Below are 16,979 nucleotides of genomic sequence, written 5' to 3'. Positions count from 1 at the left end.
CTCCCCGCAAGACTAGACTTTACAACCTTTGGAAGCAAGACCCGTGAGATGGTGACTTTTGCATGTCACGCCCTACTTACAAACAATTTAAAACAAGATCACGGACATTTAGCCTCTCAGTTGTTGGAATGTTTTTGGCAGACACACTTCATGTGCTCCCAGTTCTTAAAAATGTTATACGTTCTAGGTGGCACGTCAATCGGGGTCAGAAATAAAAGACTTCATAAAGACGTTCAAAAATGTTGGCACGATACACATACAGAGCAGGTTAGAGATTATGAAAGTAGTAAAATTCTAAAGTTTCAAAAAAAAGAAAATAAAGATCACATTAGCACAAACAAACAGAAAATATTACTTGGTGAAATAATGGAACAGCAAAAAGAGATTGAATATATGGACATAGGTCATATATCAGAAGTATGTACAGTAGATATTGTAAAGCTTTAAAGTTTAAGTCGGAGACTTGTAGGTCGTCTAATTCATGTTACCATCAGGGAAAAGTAGTGTTGCCTCCCAATGAAGAGGTGTATCCACGAGAATTAAAAGATTTGTTGTTTGGTGAAAGTGAAATCCACAAACACTATAGGCAAAATGTCACAGTCTATAATAAACTTTTCGCGATTGCATCATTCAATGCTCAAAACATAGATTTACACAATAATGGACCATACGCTATGAAGATCTGTGCTCACGCAACAATTAAAGCTACAACAAGTTTAATTTTGAAGAAACCATAATTTGGTCAGGTGTATATTTATGAGTATGTAACAATTCCCACGAAAATAACAATCTCTTTAAATTGTATATATACAATTTACTGTTGTGAGTGATGAGTGTTGTTGTCATATATATTTACACACACACACACATAAACATATATATACATACATATCTATACATATACACATATATACATACATATATATATCTACATATATACACACACATATATACACACACATACATACATACACACACATGCATATATATATATATATATATATATATACATACATATCTACATATATACACACACAGCTATTTCAGTATCAGTGCAATACGCTGTTTGTTAAAACGGTTGACTCCGCCTTACGCAATAACAAATCAAATCATTCAGTTGTCTTTGCTCATATGTCATTTTAGAGCTGGACGCCTGGCATCTTTTTTGGCCACAAGTTCGTTTCTGTTTGGTGTGAGGTTCTGTGTTGTGGAGATTCTCAGGATGGATTGCAGGTGCTCATCAGTGAGGCGACTACTGTGTGCTGTTTTGTTAGTCTTTATCACTGAGAAGAGCTTCTCACACAGATATGTGCTACCAAACATGCACAAGGTTCGAGCCGCATGTAGATGGACTTTTTTTGTTCTTCAAAGTCACCAAAGCGCCGTGCAAACTCAGTGCGCTAATAACTCTAGCTTCGCAATAACTTGCAGCATCATAAGGTAGACTTGATTAACGCGTAAGTGTTCGGCAAGGCAGCTGAAGCGCTGCATTATGGGATCTGTAGTTTATTGTGTTACCAGCGCTTCATATACCCGGCCATTAATAACAATAATACAGTATATAAAATGATCTCGGGCCGGATATAATTACACCGGGCGGATGTGGCCCGCGCCCTTGAGTTTGACACATATGGACTAAATAGAACTTGAAAAGATATATTTTTTTAAATGTGATCGCGCAATTCAGATAGAGTTGACGCCAAGACTACAGCCTGCATGCCTCAATGAGTCATCCTCCCTCGCTCTTACTTTTTACCGCTCATCTAATGAATACACTGAGTATGGCTTTACCAAAACAATCATTGATGGCTAATAAAGTATCCATTATTCGAGTATGTAGATCGGTATATATATATATATATACATATATATATACCCGCGTATCACAGCGGAGAAGTAGTGTGTTAAAAAAGGTAGAAAAAAAAGGGAACATTTTAAAAATAACGTAACATGACTGTCAATATACAGTATTTGTTTTGTGAGTGTTACTGAGTGTTGCTGTCATCAAGGATTTGATTATCATTATTTCTTTCAATCAGGTTCGTATTTGTAGGATGTGTTGTGTTCAAGTTACATTCCGTGTTTGTCAATCGCTGTAAAGATGACAGGTTTCATTCATCGATTCGCTTCTTACTGCATCAATAAACAGCTTGTCTTCTTCTTTATCTGAGACCTGACACACTGCATGCACGGGTTTTTTACACTGTCTTCCTTTAGCGGGACATTGACTTTTTCCACCGTGTGCTTTGTTTCCGCAGTAGCTGGATTTATGAATATGCTTAGCAGACGCTTCATATTTTTTGCTGCCTTTTCAATTGTGTAATTCGGTTTTGTTCAGCCTTTGGAACTGTTGCTTTTATCTGTGCACTGCGCCAGTTCACGTGAGCCACTCGGTGTACATGCATCGAAGGTTCCCAGCTGTGCTGGTGCCATCTCGTGCTATGTCCATGGCTGTATTTAATGTTACCTTAGTCCTGGCACTTAAAACTTTCTCTCGCAGTTTCGCTGAGTTTGTGTCAAACACCACCCTGACCATCTCATCTTCCTCTCCATAAGCACAGTCCTTCACCCGTGAATATTTACCCGTGGCAGTTTGCTATTGGATTGCCGCTGACGGACGGCCTTATATGGGTGAGCACTAAATTACAAACGCCAGCGGCAGCCTGTCTATGAACTTAATTTAAAGTGTAGGTTTACATCGTGCTTTGTTTCCGAAGTAGCAGAACTCATGAATATGGTTGTATATGTCACTCGCTCGCTTCTTATTGTTTCGCTGCCTTCTCAATTATATAATGCATGTTTTCTTAAGCGCTTTTTTGAGGTCTTCCTGGTTTTCTATGTACTGCGTGATTACGTGGGAGGCGTGATGATGTCACACGAAACTCCGCCCCCACGGCGTTGAAGCTCATCTCCATTACAGTAAATGGAGAAAAACTGCTTCCAGTTATGACCATTACGCGTAGAATTTCGATATAAAACCTGCCCAACTTTTGTAAGGAAGCTGTAAGGAATGAACCTGCCAAATTTCAGCCTTCCACCCACACGGGAAGTTGGAGAATTAGTGATGAGTCAGTGAGTGAGTGAGTGAGGGCTTTGCCTTTTATTAGTATAGATTGTAAATAAAAAAATCATTTCATTTTTATATTTCCATTTCTTTGTCCATTCCATTTTAAAATTCAGAGGGTTTGAATATATCCAACAAACATCAAACAAGCATTAATCCTGGGTCTGTAATATTCACACAAGGTCAATTGAGGGTCAACAAACTACCTAAAATGTATGGTTTAAGGGTATGGGAAGGAACATAAACAAAAAAACCAAGCATCACCATTTGAACACGGTCTCTTAAAGCTATCACTAACCACTTCACAACAATGCTGCCTTTTAGCAATGCTTGTGTATGATAAAAATGATTAAGTAAAGCCCCCATATACAGTAGGAATCATTGAAATGCCAATCTTTTTATTTTGTTTTTTTATATAAAAACTATATTGTGCAATTTACCACAGACTAAAAAATGCAACTTATTTTCATGTGGCATAGATAAACACCTCACCATTGTACTTTCAGCATATTTAAAAATACCAGCATATGTCAAAATTCTATTAGTTAAATAATGGTATTGTGTTTTACACAGTGTTTCTCAACCACTAGGCCACTGGTGGCTGGTGGTAGTTGCTACTGTTTATACTGGTAGTGGGTTGTAGCTTGGACAATTGTGCTTGGTCCCCTTCCCACTCTAATGATTTACAACAAAGAGTGGGTCACAAACACACTTAAATAGGAAAAGTGGGTTGTTACATCAAAAAGGTTGAGAAACACTTTTTTATAATACACACTGCACAACTAACAGCAATAGAAGAATAATTATGTAAACAACCCAAGGACAGAGTTGGAAAGCCCAACATAGTTTTCAAGCCTGTCTAACAGAACAGATTGAACAACAATGTCTAATAAAGAAACATTTAAATCTAAAACATAATACCTGTACAGTGCATCCAGAAAGTATTCACAGCACATCACTTTTTCCACATTTTGTTATGTTACAGCCTTATTACAAAATGGATTAAGTTCATTTTTTTCCTCAGAATTCTACAAATAATTCTGCAAATTTATTAAAAATAAAAAAAATTGAGAAAGCACATGTACATAAGTATTTACAGCCTTTGCCATGAACCTCGAAATTGAGCTCAGGTGCATCCTGTTTCCCCTGATCATCCTTGAGATGTTTCTGCAGCTTAATTGGAGTCCACCTGTGGTAAATTCAGTTGATTCAGTAGTCAGGGAGGTGACCAAGAAACCGATGATCACTCTGTGAGAGCTCGAGAGGTCCTCTGTAGAAAGAGGAGAACCTTCCAGAAGGACAACCATCTCTGCAGCAATCTACCAATCAGGCCTGTATGGTAGAGTGGCCAGACGGAAGCCTCTCCTTAGTAAAAAGCACATGGCAGCTCGCCTGGAGTTTGCCAAAAGGCACCTGAAAGACTCACAGACCATGAGAAAAAATGTTTTTTTCTGGTCTGATGAGACAAAGATTGAACTCTTTGGTGTGAATGCCAGGCATCACGTTTGGAGAAAACCAGGCACCGCTCATCACCATGCCAATACCAACCCTACAGTGAAGCATGGTGGTGGCAGCATCATGTTGTGGGGATGTTTTTCAGCGGCAGGAACTGGGAGACTAGTCAGGATAAAGGGAAAGATGAATGCAGCAATGTACAGAGACATCCCGGATGAAAACCTGCTCCAGAGCGCTCTTGACCTCAGACTGGGGCAACGGTTCATCTTTCAGCAGGACAACGACCCTAAGCACATAGCCAAGATATCAAAGGAGTGGCTTCAGGACAACTCTGTGAATGTCCTTGAGTGGCCCAGCCAGAGCCCAGACTTGAATCCGATTGAACATCTCTGGAGAGATCTTAAAATGGCTGTGCACCGACGCTTCCTATTCAACTTGATGGAGCTTGAGAGGTACTGCAAAGAGAAATGGGCGAAACTGGCCAAGAATAGGTGTGCCAAGCTTGTGGCATCATATTCAAAAAGACTTGAGGCTGTAATTGCTGCCAAAAGTGCATCGACAAAGTATTGAGCAAAGGCTGTGAATACTTATGCACATGTGATTTCTCAGTTTTTTTTATTTTTAATAAATTTGCAAAAAACTTCAAGTAACCTTTTTTCACATTGTCATGTGTAGAATTCTGAGGAAAAAAATGAATTGAATCAATTTTGGAATAAGGCTGTAACATAACAAAATGTGGAAAAAGTGATGCACTGTGAATACTTTCCAGATGCACTGTAGCTCAAAGAATATCAGCTGGATCCAATTACATACACAACCTCACTTTTCTTATAGGCTTGACAATAAACACACTGCATGGCATTCTCTTATTATTTGGCACAAGTGATAAATACATTACATTAGTAAGATTCGTCTCTGCAAACAAGCATTTGAACTGCTAACAGTTTATGGTGAAATTAGATTGGGGCAAATATAACATCTAGTATAAAGCAGTTGAGATATGAAAAACTGCACATACCATGCACTCCTACTGCATTTTTATGCTAAATTTAAAAACACAACAATCTTCCATTTTCATGGTTGGCTTAAAGTAGGTTTAAAACACATCCATCTTCCAAACTGGTTCAAGCTAGGGAACCAACTTGGGCATGATGGCAGTCTAACTTTGGGTATAAATTAACTTCGAATGCAAGTAAATACATCCAAACAGAAACTGAAAAAGATAAGACACCATAGTTGAGAAAAAGAAAAGCACTTTCAATATACAGTATATATGAGAGAGAGAGAGAGGGAGAGGGAGAGAGAGAGGTTAATTAATTAATACTTTAGAATTGTAAAGAAACAGAAACAGCAGTAGCTTAAAACATTTCTAGATATGCAAAGATGTACAGCTACAATTACTATATATACTTCATAACAGTTTGCATATTGCTCTCACTGCATAAATATAAATCTGCACATTTGTACAGCTCTCTGAAACATGGGTAAAAAACATCAAATTGTGTTCTTCCTAATGAAAACTACCAAACTTCATATAAGATTCACAAATCTTTTATATGTCACTCAGAACAAATGTTTTGCTGTGCTTATACAACCTCTCTTCTGTAGTTGAATTGGCATCTTTATAATTGGCACAGCATGTCCCATGGAGGTAGTACTTTAGTTTCAGGAATAAATTATAATGATATGGAGCCTGATCTGGAACACAGGGTGGTGGGGCATCTCTTTGAACACACAGTGTCTGAGAACATCTTTTGCCACCTGTAAAGTGAACAGGTGCAATATCTAAAATCAGAAGGGAGGGAACTGACTGTTTCCTTGATGTTTTACCCTAACTACCACAAATAACAACAGAAATTGGCAGTGTACTAACTGGTTACGTAGGACTTTTAAGGCAACACCCAGAACATCATTAAACATTTTGCACATGATCTTGGCAACACTAGCTTCGACCTGAAACTTCTATGGTGTGAGAAAAATTATAATATTTTCATTGTTCTGACTGCTGTTTAGACAGTGGTGTATCCAAGACTCATCCCTGATTATGGAATGTTTATACACTTTTTCCTAGAAAGACTGAAAGTAGGTGCTGTCAGAAGTCAACATTCTTGGCACCCAATTTGCAGAGACTATTAACTTTCAGCTATTCATATAAAACGAGATTAAATAAACCATTACTAATTATGAAAATGCCTACTATCTCAGGTGTAGTCACAATTCAATTCTCCATTAAAATGCTTTATGCAGTGCTATTTTTTTTACCAGACCTTCAATCATTCTTGAGAAACATCCTGCCACAATGGAATTCTGCACACCATAGCTTGAGTGCTGCATGTGAAGGGGACTGATCCTAGTATATGTTGATTGGGTGATAATTAATCTCCAAAGGCATAATATTCTCTAGTCTTGCGGGGCCAGACGTGACTCTCAAGTGAGAATACATGTCTGGGGACAACCCTTTAAAAAGTTGACAGTAAACAGAGGCGAAATCTACTGCTGCAAAGGCTACATCCATGGGGCTTCTTCCTACAAACATGCCCCCAAACACTCCTGTCCTACATGCATTTTAAACTGCTAGAGTTTCAAGGTGACAGCAAAAAAAAAAAAATGAGCTGAAGACTCAATGCTGAGAGAAAATAAAAAGCTAAAACTACTGTTACCTATTCAGAAGCTCAGTCGCACAAGGTAACTGAAGCTTAGTAATTAACTTGTACGTTGTAATGAGCGAAGCGACAGAGAAGAAGGACAGACACATACATACACGCACAAACACACACATGGGAACCACCAAAGTTACTTAGGTCCATGCCTCAGAAAAATAACAGCAAACAAAAGCATGTTTCAGTCATTATGACTACTTCATCATAACAAATAAGAGTTTATAGTCTATGGATATACTATGTGTTAAAATGCTGTATTGGTATACAAATAAGCCATTCAAATTTACAAAACTCACAATACTGAACTGTCCTTTAGTCAATACATAAAGGACTAAAAAAAAAAAAAAACACAGAATGTGAACTGTGGGAACTAATACAGATTAGCCTACCAGCATAAATAAACCTGAGTACACAGCTACCAATTAGAAAACCGGCACCTTATTTGAAGATTGGCAGGGGCAGTCGCTTGGACTTTTTAACTCTGGACTCTTTTATCCCATGTTTAAAAATGTAAACACAGTGTTTATAACAACTGCTATAGATTGATCTTAAATTATGTATCTGTACTCACCTGAACTCTGTATCTTTTAGATCATTCTTTTTGAACCTTAAACAGATATTTAATTTATCAGACCTGTAGTAATTAAGATTGGAATGGACAAACAGTCCGAGAAAAGCAAACACTGAATGATTATTCTTTTAATCAATGTTAATTTGATGTGAAGTTATATCTTTAAGTTTGGGTGCATGCTGCACAGGAAGGAAAGGAAGGCAGGTAGAGCAGGGGACAGAAAAGCAAGGACAGCTGAGAAGGAGAACAGCTCAAAGAAACTGGCACGGACCACTGTGGGCTGAACACCAATCTGAAGCAACTATGCATCTTGTCTTTAAAAGACTCATCTTCCATCACCTTAACTTTCTGTATCATATTTTTAATAAGACTTTTTCAAATACATTGCTTAACCTTTGTCTCTTTTCAAATATATGTCCTACTTTTGCTACCATTGGTTTTACTGTGTTTTATTAATGTTGCTTTATAATATTAATATTAATTTAAAATTGTTTGACTGGGTCAAGGTATATTGGTAAGAGCACCTGCTGTGGGTGATTGCCATTATCCCACTTGGGTTAGCAGCAAAGAAGAGATGTCTTCCATACAAAGCTGTCTGGTGCTTGGGCACCTGGTGATTGGCACAGGTGTAACTCTGATCTGAAGAGAAATGTTTGGTCTGTGTGTGCTGAGCTAGTGAGACTTTTTGCTTGAGGCAGCTGTCCACATACAGGTGAGGCTGTACACATGTGGCACTATAAAACAGATACCTAACACTCATATAAAGAATATAGTTAATAGTAACTGTAGCATAAACAAACCAAAATAACGAGCACAGGAATCTTTATAATAATATATTTACGGTATAGTGATAGAAGCATCTGGTATATATGATTGCCATATTCCTACACGGGTTAGCAGCTGAGGAAAAGATGTTTTGCAATAGTAGCAGCGCAGTGAATGGGCACCTGCTTTGGTGATTGGCACAGGTGTAGCTTAGCCGCTTGGTCTGCTTATGCTAAGCTAGTAAGTCTCTTTGCTTAAAGCAGCTGTCCACGTGCAGCTAAGACTGTACACATGAGGCTACATAAAGCAAATATATTAAGCCAAATTTCCATGATAATACAAATGCTTAGGCTATATTCTAGCAGGACGCGTCTGCATTTCCAATTAAGCAGTAATGTTAACTTCCTTTAGTTCCTCATTTAGACGTGCAGTCAGAAGGGGAATGCTGTGTAGCCTTATCATGCTTCTACTATTGTCATTAGGCAGATTTATTGAATTAGGTTTATTGAGTACTGAAATCTGCATCTCCCATGGCACTTTGTTGTCTGCTGTCTTAACAGTAGTCCTTTTGATGGGGTGTGACACACTATTTATTTCAAATGCATATTTTGCAGTTCATATTTTTATGATCATAGCTGCTAATTCTTTCAAGCTTACATCAACTCCTTGCAATAATGCTGAATAAGACAACATGCACAGCACATGCTAAAATGTATCATTCATGTTTAACAATCGTGCTTTGATGTCTTTAAATGCTATGAATAATATAATGATACAGAAAGATTTTTCGCTGGCAACAGGTTTTGTTTATTTTTAAAATGTGCAATGTGCGCTCTGCACATTTATTAGTTTAATAGTTCTATTTTTTTTTTTGAAGACTTTTCAACTGTAGGCAGTTCATCATAATCAGAAGCTTGCTTTCTGTCAGACCAGGTTAATGTCAGTATCATTGCTGCTTACAGTTTAAAATCTCTGCCTCTACTTTGAGCACCGACTTCATGAAGGGTTGGATTGGTTTAGAAATGTGACTGTCTATAATTTGTCTAAATATTCCCACCCAGTTTTAAGCTAAATTCACTAATGTATATGTTATACTTCTGGCTTCAGAGACTACATATTTTCTAATGTTACAAAATTAATTTTTTGTGGGTTTTTGTTTTTGTTGACTTGGTTCTGACACAAGATAATCCTTGAGTAGTTTCAAAATTAGCACTGTAGAATATTCCTTTTAGGTTCAGACTGAACACTTTTTATCACCCATCATACAGGAATAAATCTGATATATAAACTACAATTTAACCCTATATTAAGGGTTCTGGTGTGGGTGAGAATAGTATTTGCATATTCAATGAATGTCTCTGTAGGTTTCTGCAAGATCTGATTTCCTCCCATATCACAAAATCATACAGGTTAGGACACTGTATAGCTATAAGCTGGCCTGTTGTGAGTGTGTACATTCTGCAATATCCAAGTCCCCAATCCAAGGTTGATTCATGCTTTGCATGTACTGCCACCCAGATATAAAGGGTTATGCATTGCCATTGCATTTTACTGTACATGTTATGAATTTAAAATGTGACATTAAAGATTGTTTCATAAACATATATACTCGGCAAAAAAAGAAACGCCCTCTGACTTTCAACTGTTTTTACTTTCAGTAAACTTAATGTGTAAATATTTGTATGAACACTAAAAGAGTCAGCACCATAAGACATAAACTAAAAATGTTTCACAATGTGTCCATGAATGAAGGGAGGCTCAAAATCAAAAGTACCAGTCAGTATCTGGTGTGGCCACCAGCTGCTAGAAGTACTGCAGTGCATCTCCTCCTCATGGACTGGACCAGATTTGTCAGTTCTTGCTGTGAGATGTTACCCCACTCTTCCACCAAGGCACCTGCAAGTCCCTGGACATTTCTGGGGGGAATGGCCCTAGCCCTCACCCTGAGATCCAATAGGTCCCAGACGTGCTCAATGGGATTGAGATCCGGGCTCTTCCACTGCGAGGATGATCAGCTGTCCTTCCTGTCTCCCTGTAGCGCTGTCTTAGGCGTCTCACAGTGCGGACATGGCAATTTATTGTCCTAGCCACATCAGCAGTCCTCATGCCTCCCTGCAGCATGCCTAATGCACGTTCACACAGATGAGCAGGGACCCTGGGCATCTTTCTTTGGGTGTTTTTCACAGTCGGTAGACAAGTCTCTTTAGTGTCCTGCGTTTTTAGAACTGTGACCTTAAATGCCTACTTTCTGTAAGCTGTTAAGGTCTTAACGACCATTCCACAGGTGCATGTTAATTAATTGATTATGGTTAATTGAACATACATGGAAAACATTGTTTAAACCCTTTACAATGAAGATCTGTAAAGTTATTTGGATTTTTAAAACATTATTGTTGAAATACACAGTCCTGAAAAAGGGACGTTTCTTTTTTTGCTAAGTATATGTGAATAATAATCATAACAATCCATGAGTTTCTATATTTCAAGCTCAGAATCAAATCCATGATCAGGTGTCTTTTGATATTATTCACACAAGTTTTATAATTAATATTTTCGCAAAACAAAATCTTATCTGTAGGAAAACAAGCAGATGATGCTCAGAAATGTTCTGAAACACAACACAGAAACTACACAGTAATGGGCCACTTAGAGCTAGTATTTACAGAAGAGGCTAGAAAGATAGGAAACTGTGCTCAAGGGTGATGCCATTTAAAAATATAGAAGCAATTTAAACCTGTAAAATAAATGCGGTGTGTAAATGAAAAATATACGAAAATGTAACAAACTATTTCCTCAAGCAGCTTTGATGTGAATTTTTGTCTGAATGAAAGACAAGTTTAGACATCAGCTTAAACAGGAATGAACATCAACAGTGTGCATCTGATAATATAATAGATTAAAAGGAGCCACTTGAACAAGAGATGCCAGACATTTTAATTCTGAATTAAATCATATCACTTTAAGTGGGTATGATTTGGGCAGAATTGACTAAGAAATCTGACAGACATTCATGGAATATGTGAAAATTGCATAGATGCAGAATTTTTCCCCAACACAAAATTAAAGTAAAAAGCAGATGGATGAAGACTAACTAGCATTTCATTCCAGCAGACAAGCTCTTGCTGAAATACTACCCTACCAGTAAGTACTAGCATTTTTTTTTAAGTTCTCTGGAAGTAATAATAAATAATTCTAATAAACTCCATTTAGTGCTCACAGGGAAGCAGATTAAATACTAGAAATACAGAGACTGATTTTATTATTTCATATATTCTAGTCCTGAAACAAACAGCAAGTTTGCTAAAAGTGTGGGTGTTTATTGATTCATTTATTTCTGATTTTTAAACTGATTATTATTCCTAGTTATGTAAAGCCACAGAAATTCCAATCAGTATCTTCTTATATAATATGCTACCATGGCTGTTTGTTTGTCTGCCCAGGCTTTTAAATCACCTGTAGCTCGCAAACCTTTTGACCTATTGACCTGAAATTTGGTACACATATACTACCTGACGTTTACTATCCGCTTTCAGGATGATGATTGACCTCCAAGGTTATTCCTCTTTTTATTTTTATCTTATTTTATTGCAAAATCAACTCGCGGCAGAGGCTATCAGGGCGGCCGTGCGGCACATGTGTACGGGTGCCATTCTCATCCCTACCACCTTCGCCATTCACTTTCTCTACCTCATCATATCTAAAATTATTCTTGAAGCAGATTGAAGACTTAAATGCCATTTTAAGTGAAAGATTAAAGAAAATGTACTAAGTAATTGAAACACAAACACTGACTTAGTAAGTTTTAACGTGAAAAGATGCCGATGAAAGTAGAGAAGAAGTCTGCTGCTAGGGTGGAGAAAAGAAGAGCTGCTCAGGAAGCAGCTAGCTCATCAACCTCTGAGCAAACAAATGCTAAACATACAGAGAAAGAGTATGAAAGCTATGAATGCTGAAGTCAAGTGTATTCACTGCATGTTATCATGCAGTGTGCCATTACTGGTAATACATAATCAATAATATAACAGTCTAAAACAACCACTCTTTCCCATCCAGTCAGAATACTTTGCTACCAATTCAGATAAATTTACCTGCTAGGGTATTTTGAAAATGAATTAAGTTTACACAGGTGTGTAAAACAAAGATACTAAAAACATAAAATACCAAACAACTAAATACTAAAAAAAAAAAAAAATCAGTCCATAGGTGTAAATAGGACTATATCCCCAACACTTACAATTTGAAATCCACTTATCTAAAAAAAATATAAATAACGTCTAAAAGTGGAGGACAACAATAAAAATAATAAATAAATAAAAATAAAAGAAAGGCTTTTAGAGTGCATGAGAATGACCCTGTAATTTTTTTTGAGGTTCACTGACTTATAGTTTAATTACAGTGCTATGAACCATGGCAACTGAAGATAAACTTTATTGAATTATGTAACAGTTCAAAGCCAACAGTATAGTAATTACTATTTTTAGGACATGTAATGGTAGTTTGACAGATCACCACAGCTCATTGGTGTAGAGGAGTTGACTGAGTGCATTATATTTAATACAAAGATCCTGTTTGCACACACACACTCTCTCTCAGTTCAACATCATCAACATACTTGTCCTGTTAGGCCTATTCATGCTTTTCTGAAGTGAAACACAACATGACCAGCTCCTCCCAGCAAATATCAATCACATATGCACAAGAAATTATAATCATTGTCTTGTATATTACTCAATTAATTTTAATTCTGTCCTAACGATTGTCCTGTGATGTAAGAGATGCATGTGGACATTGTAATCTTTACTTGAGGTTCTGAATGCGTGTAAAGTGCATTTCACAAAATGTATTATTTTAACGTTTGTAACATTTTAATAATAACAATGTTCACATTACCTTGGTTCACGGAAAGTCATCAAGAATTAGACCCCATACTCCTTAACTACATTAACTGGATTAAGGATCAGATGATTCAAGAGCTGCAAGCTACTGTTATGATTATCTATAAACTGAAGAACTATATCCTTAAATATACCTACATAGAAGAAAAGGTGTTTCTGATTTCAAAACAAAGAGGTTCAGGCAGCAGGCAACAACTTTCTTTAAACTTAAAAAAAAACTTTAAACTTAAAAAATATACTACAAGTGGAAATTATAGTGATCTTTCAAATAACTTATTTAGTTACAATTATTTAACTAGACATTATAAATAAAATTACATTTTCAATCCTACCTGATCCAATTCTGTCTCACAAAGAGCTGGAGCCTGTCCCAGCAGCAATGGGCACAAGACCAAACCAACACTCACTGGTCCAACTCAGTCATTAATGCATATGGAGCCAATTTAGAATTGACAGTTAATGTAGCATGCACTATATGTCTTTTGGAAGTGAGAGGATATTCAAAGTATACATGGAAGATCCAACACAGGCACTCAGTAAATGTACACCCTCCACATAGTCAGAAAGACAGAAAGCTGGATCTGCAAAATAATTAACTAACCACTGTAACACTGCCATAAAGTGAATAAGGAGACAGAAAATATCACTTGTCATTTCTGTAACCCTCTGGTTGTAACCTACTTGGTTTTTTAACCCAAAAAAATATTTGAGGATTGTCAAGGATTGCTGTAGCCTAATTCAGATGAACACATATTACTGCACAATCTGAACAGAAAAGGCCAGATATTTCTGTAATGTGCATAGAAGTATTACTATTAATCGCAGTAGATTTTTGGCAATGTAAGTTTTCATGTATAATGTTACAAAAATATACTCTAAAACATTTGCTTTTGTGCATTATTGTTTTTATATTAATTGTTTACAAGCTTCCCAATAATTTTGTATTGGTTAAGTCTAGTCCACCCTCAAAGCTGCTTGCTACTTTATAGTTTATTCTTATCCAAAGATCTTGACCGTATATTGTTCTTCTACCACTTGTTAAATTAATCTTAGCCTGAATGAACCTATTAATTTTTTACATTTAAGATTTTTCATTTAAAGATTTACCAATGTTGTTTCTTGTCTTAGTGTGTGTATATAAATACATGGAACTTCAGTTTCTGTATTACATCTTGCCTGAAGAAGGGACATGAGTTGCCTTGAAAGCTTGCCTATTGTAATCTTTTTAGTTAGCCAATAAAAGGTGTCATTTTGCTTGGCTTTTCTATACATTCATAATGGCTAACACGGTACAACACCCTAGTTTACTCTTATAAATACTAAATAAAGAAGTAAAAGGCATTTTGTGAAATAACTTTCACTAATTCATTTTAAGGTGTAACAGTGGCATAGCCAAAAGAAATGCATTAGTAGGCATACTTTACAGTGGTTAGTGCTACGACGTTACAGCACCAGGAGACTAAATTAGAATGCTGATTTCTTTGTAGAATGTGCATGTTCTGCCTATGTCCACATTTCATTTTCCTCACACATTAAAAATGATGCGTATGTGTTACATTGATTATTTCAAGTATGTCTAATCAATATGTAACAGTAACATACTAAACATATATTAAAAATAAAGAACATCATGTTATTTAACAGAAAATACAAATCAGCCTCCCTGGTGTACTTATAAACCCAGTGATGTACTCACTGCTGGAGCCTCTTGACTCTTAAATGACCTGATGATGTGTGCCCTGCAAAATACTGGCACACTTTCTAGAATTGGCTCTTGTTGTAACAGATCACAGTTCTTGCAACCCTGAATTAAATACTTATCACGGAATGGATATTTACAATTGTTGACATATTCAAAGAAGACATGCAAATAGTGGCTTCTTTTTTAAATTAAGGATTGCATCTTCTTTTACATCTGAACCAAAATAGCAAGCTGCCTATACTTTCTGCTACTCCATGCATCTGCTCAATGATTGTGTTTCAAATCCAATTTGAAAAATAAAATGAAGCAATTTGCATCAGTTGTTTTCCTAATGGTGTGCAACACAAAATGAAATGAAGAATATGAAGAAATTCTTGCTTAGGTTTTGTGATCAAGGAAGGAGATCACAGAAAGTGTGCTATTAATGTACTTTGGAACAGCAGCCTGGGAATCAAGGAGATACTGTACACTGATAGATGGATTGATAATACCAAACAAGGTATAAACTCAGACAATGATATGTCACATCAATTCTTTTAACAATGGAAAGTGAAAGGTATATGAGTTTGGCAAACATGCTTATGGGCCTCACTGCTAACTGAATTACTATTGAAATCATTTACTACCACTACACTATGTGCTTCAGAAAAACTGTCATCTGCTTGTCTTTCCACAAGGACACTTTAAACCTCAGGTAGAGGGGGATCTGGCCAACCTTGGCCTTAAGTGTGAGGAGTGCTAGAAGCACAACCTGAAAAATCACTTTTCTAGTCGACTTCGGATGGACCCCCAAGCCCGAACACTTAACTGGGGGCTATTTCTGGCAACGGCGGACTCGCGCTCCATGGGTGATCAAGCCAAAGCAACAAGTGGCTAAGATGGGCATAACCACAATAAGCACTTCGCAGCATTTATATCTTATTACGACACCCGCAAAGCTTTTGTTTTCCGTTCTTCGAGGTACGATTACTTGTTATTATTGCAGTGCCACGACACAGCTGTCACACGCTCTCATTTCAAAACTCACACTCGTACCAAGCTGCGGCCCCGGCACTCAAATCAGACATCGACGGTTCTTTACCAGAAGACGCCGTTGAGAGCGCAAGCCAGGAGGATGCTGTGCAGCGGCCTCTCCCACACCAGCAGTCGCTGCAACCATAGCACCAGCGGCTCATAGCGGCCCAGCAGCGCCTGCAGACTCTCGCGCAGCTGCTGCAACTCCGGGCTCTCTTCACCGGCTGGGAACAAGGCATCCAAGCCACTGACACCACCGGGAGAAGCGGAGGAGGAGAAAGAAAGCGGGATGACCTCGGCTGGAGCTCCTGCTTCCTCCTCACTCGCCATCTTGCCACGGCACGCTTGTTATTGTGCGAGAGCTCCGCTGCCAGGAAGGAAGATGCGGCACCCCCACCGTGTGACCGGCCACCCCTGGCATGTGATATGCTTGTGCTGGGCTTAAAGGAGCCGAGCCGTGCGTCGTGCCATTCTGTGCCACAGCAACGTTGACGAGGAAGAGGGCTTTCGGACTTGCTTAGGTAGGGAAATCACTGAAAGAAATAAAAAAAAAAACACGAACATACATTTGCAGTAAATAGCGAGTTGCACAGTATAACGTTTTGTACTTGAGGCTACAACAGGTGTAGGTCTGGAAAAAATATCTTCATATATTCGTAGTATTGGCAAGCGTCTGATCAAAAAATACAAAAAACATCAAGCAAGTCAAATCGAGAAATATCACGTTATACAACTGTCATAAAAATAAGGAACAAACGGAAAACATTTGCATCTGCGACAGCTGTTTTAGAGGTCCGTGCAAGAGTTGGACCACTTTTAAGAATTTACCGTCCAACACACTGGCATTTAATGT

At 37.6% G+C, this 16,979-nt stretch overlaps 1 protein-coding gene across 1 annotated transcript in view; it reads right to left on the bottom strand.

Moving 5' to 3' along the window:
* Positions 1-16,544, bottom strand: part of retreg2 (reticulophagy regulator family member 2) — a 31,794-nt gene extending 15,250 nt beyond the window's left edge. Inside the window, exon 1 of the mRNA XM_039756455.1 lies at positions 16,194-16,544. Coding sequence (XP_039612389.1) covers positions 16,194-16,456 — 263 coding nt within the window. The 5' untranslated portion in view covers positions 16,457-16,544. The remainder of the gene's footprint in view (positions 1-16,193) is intronic.
* Positions 16,545-16,979: the final 435 nt, after the last annotated feature.

Source organism: Polypterus senegalus, chromosome 6, assembly GCF_016835505.1.
Source record: "Polypterus senegalus isolate Bchr_013 chromosome 6, ASM1683550v1, whole genome shotgun sequence".
Taxonomy (NCBI): domain Eukaryota; kingdom Metazoa; phylum Chordata; class Cladistia; order Polypteriformes; family Polypteridae; genus Polypterus; species Polypterus senegalus.
Note: the sequence above shows the minus strand (reverse complement) of the source record. Positions and strands in the feature narration are given on the sequence as shown.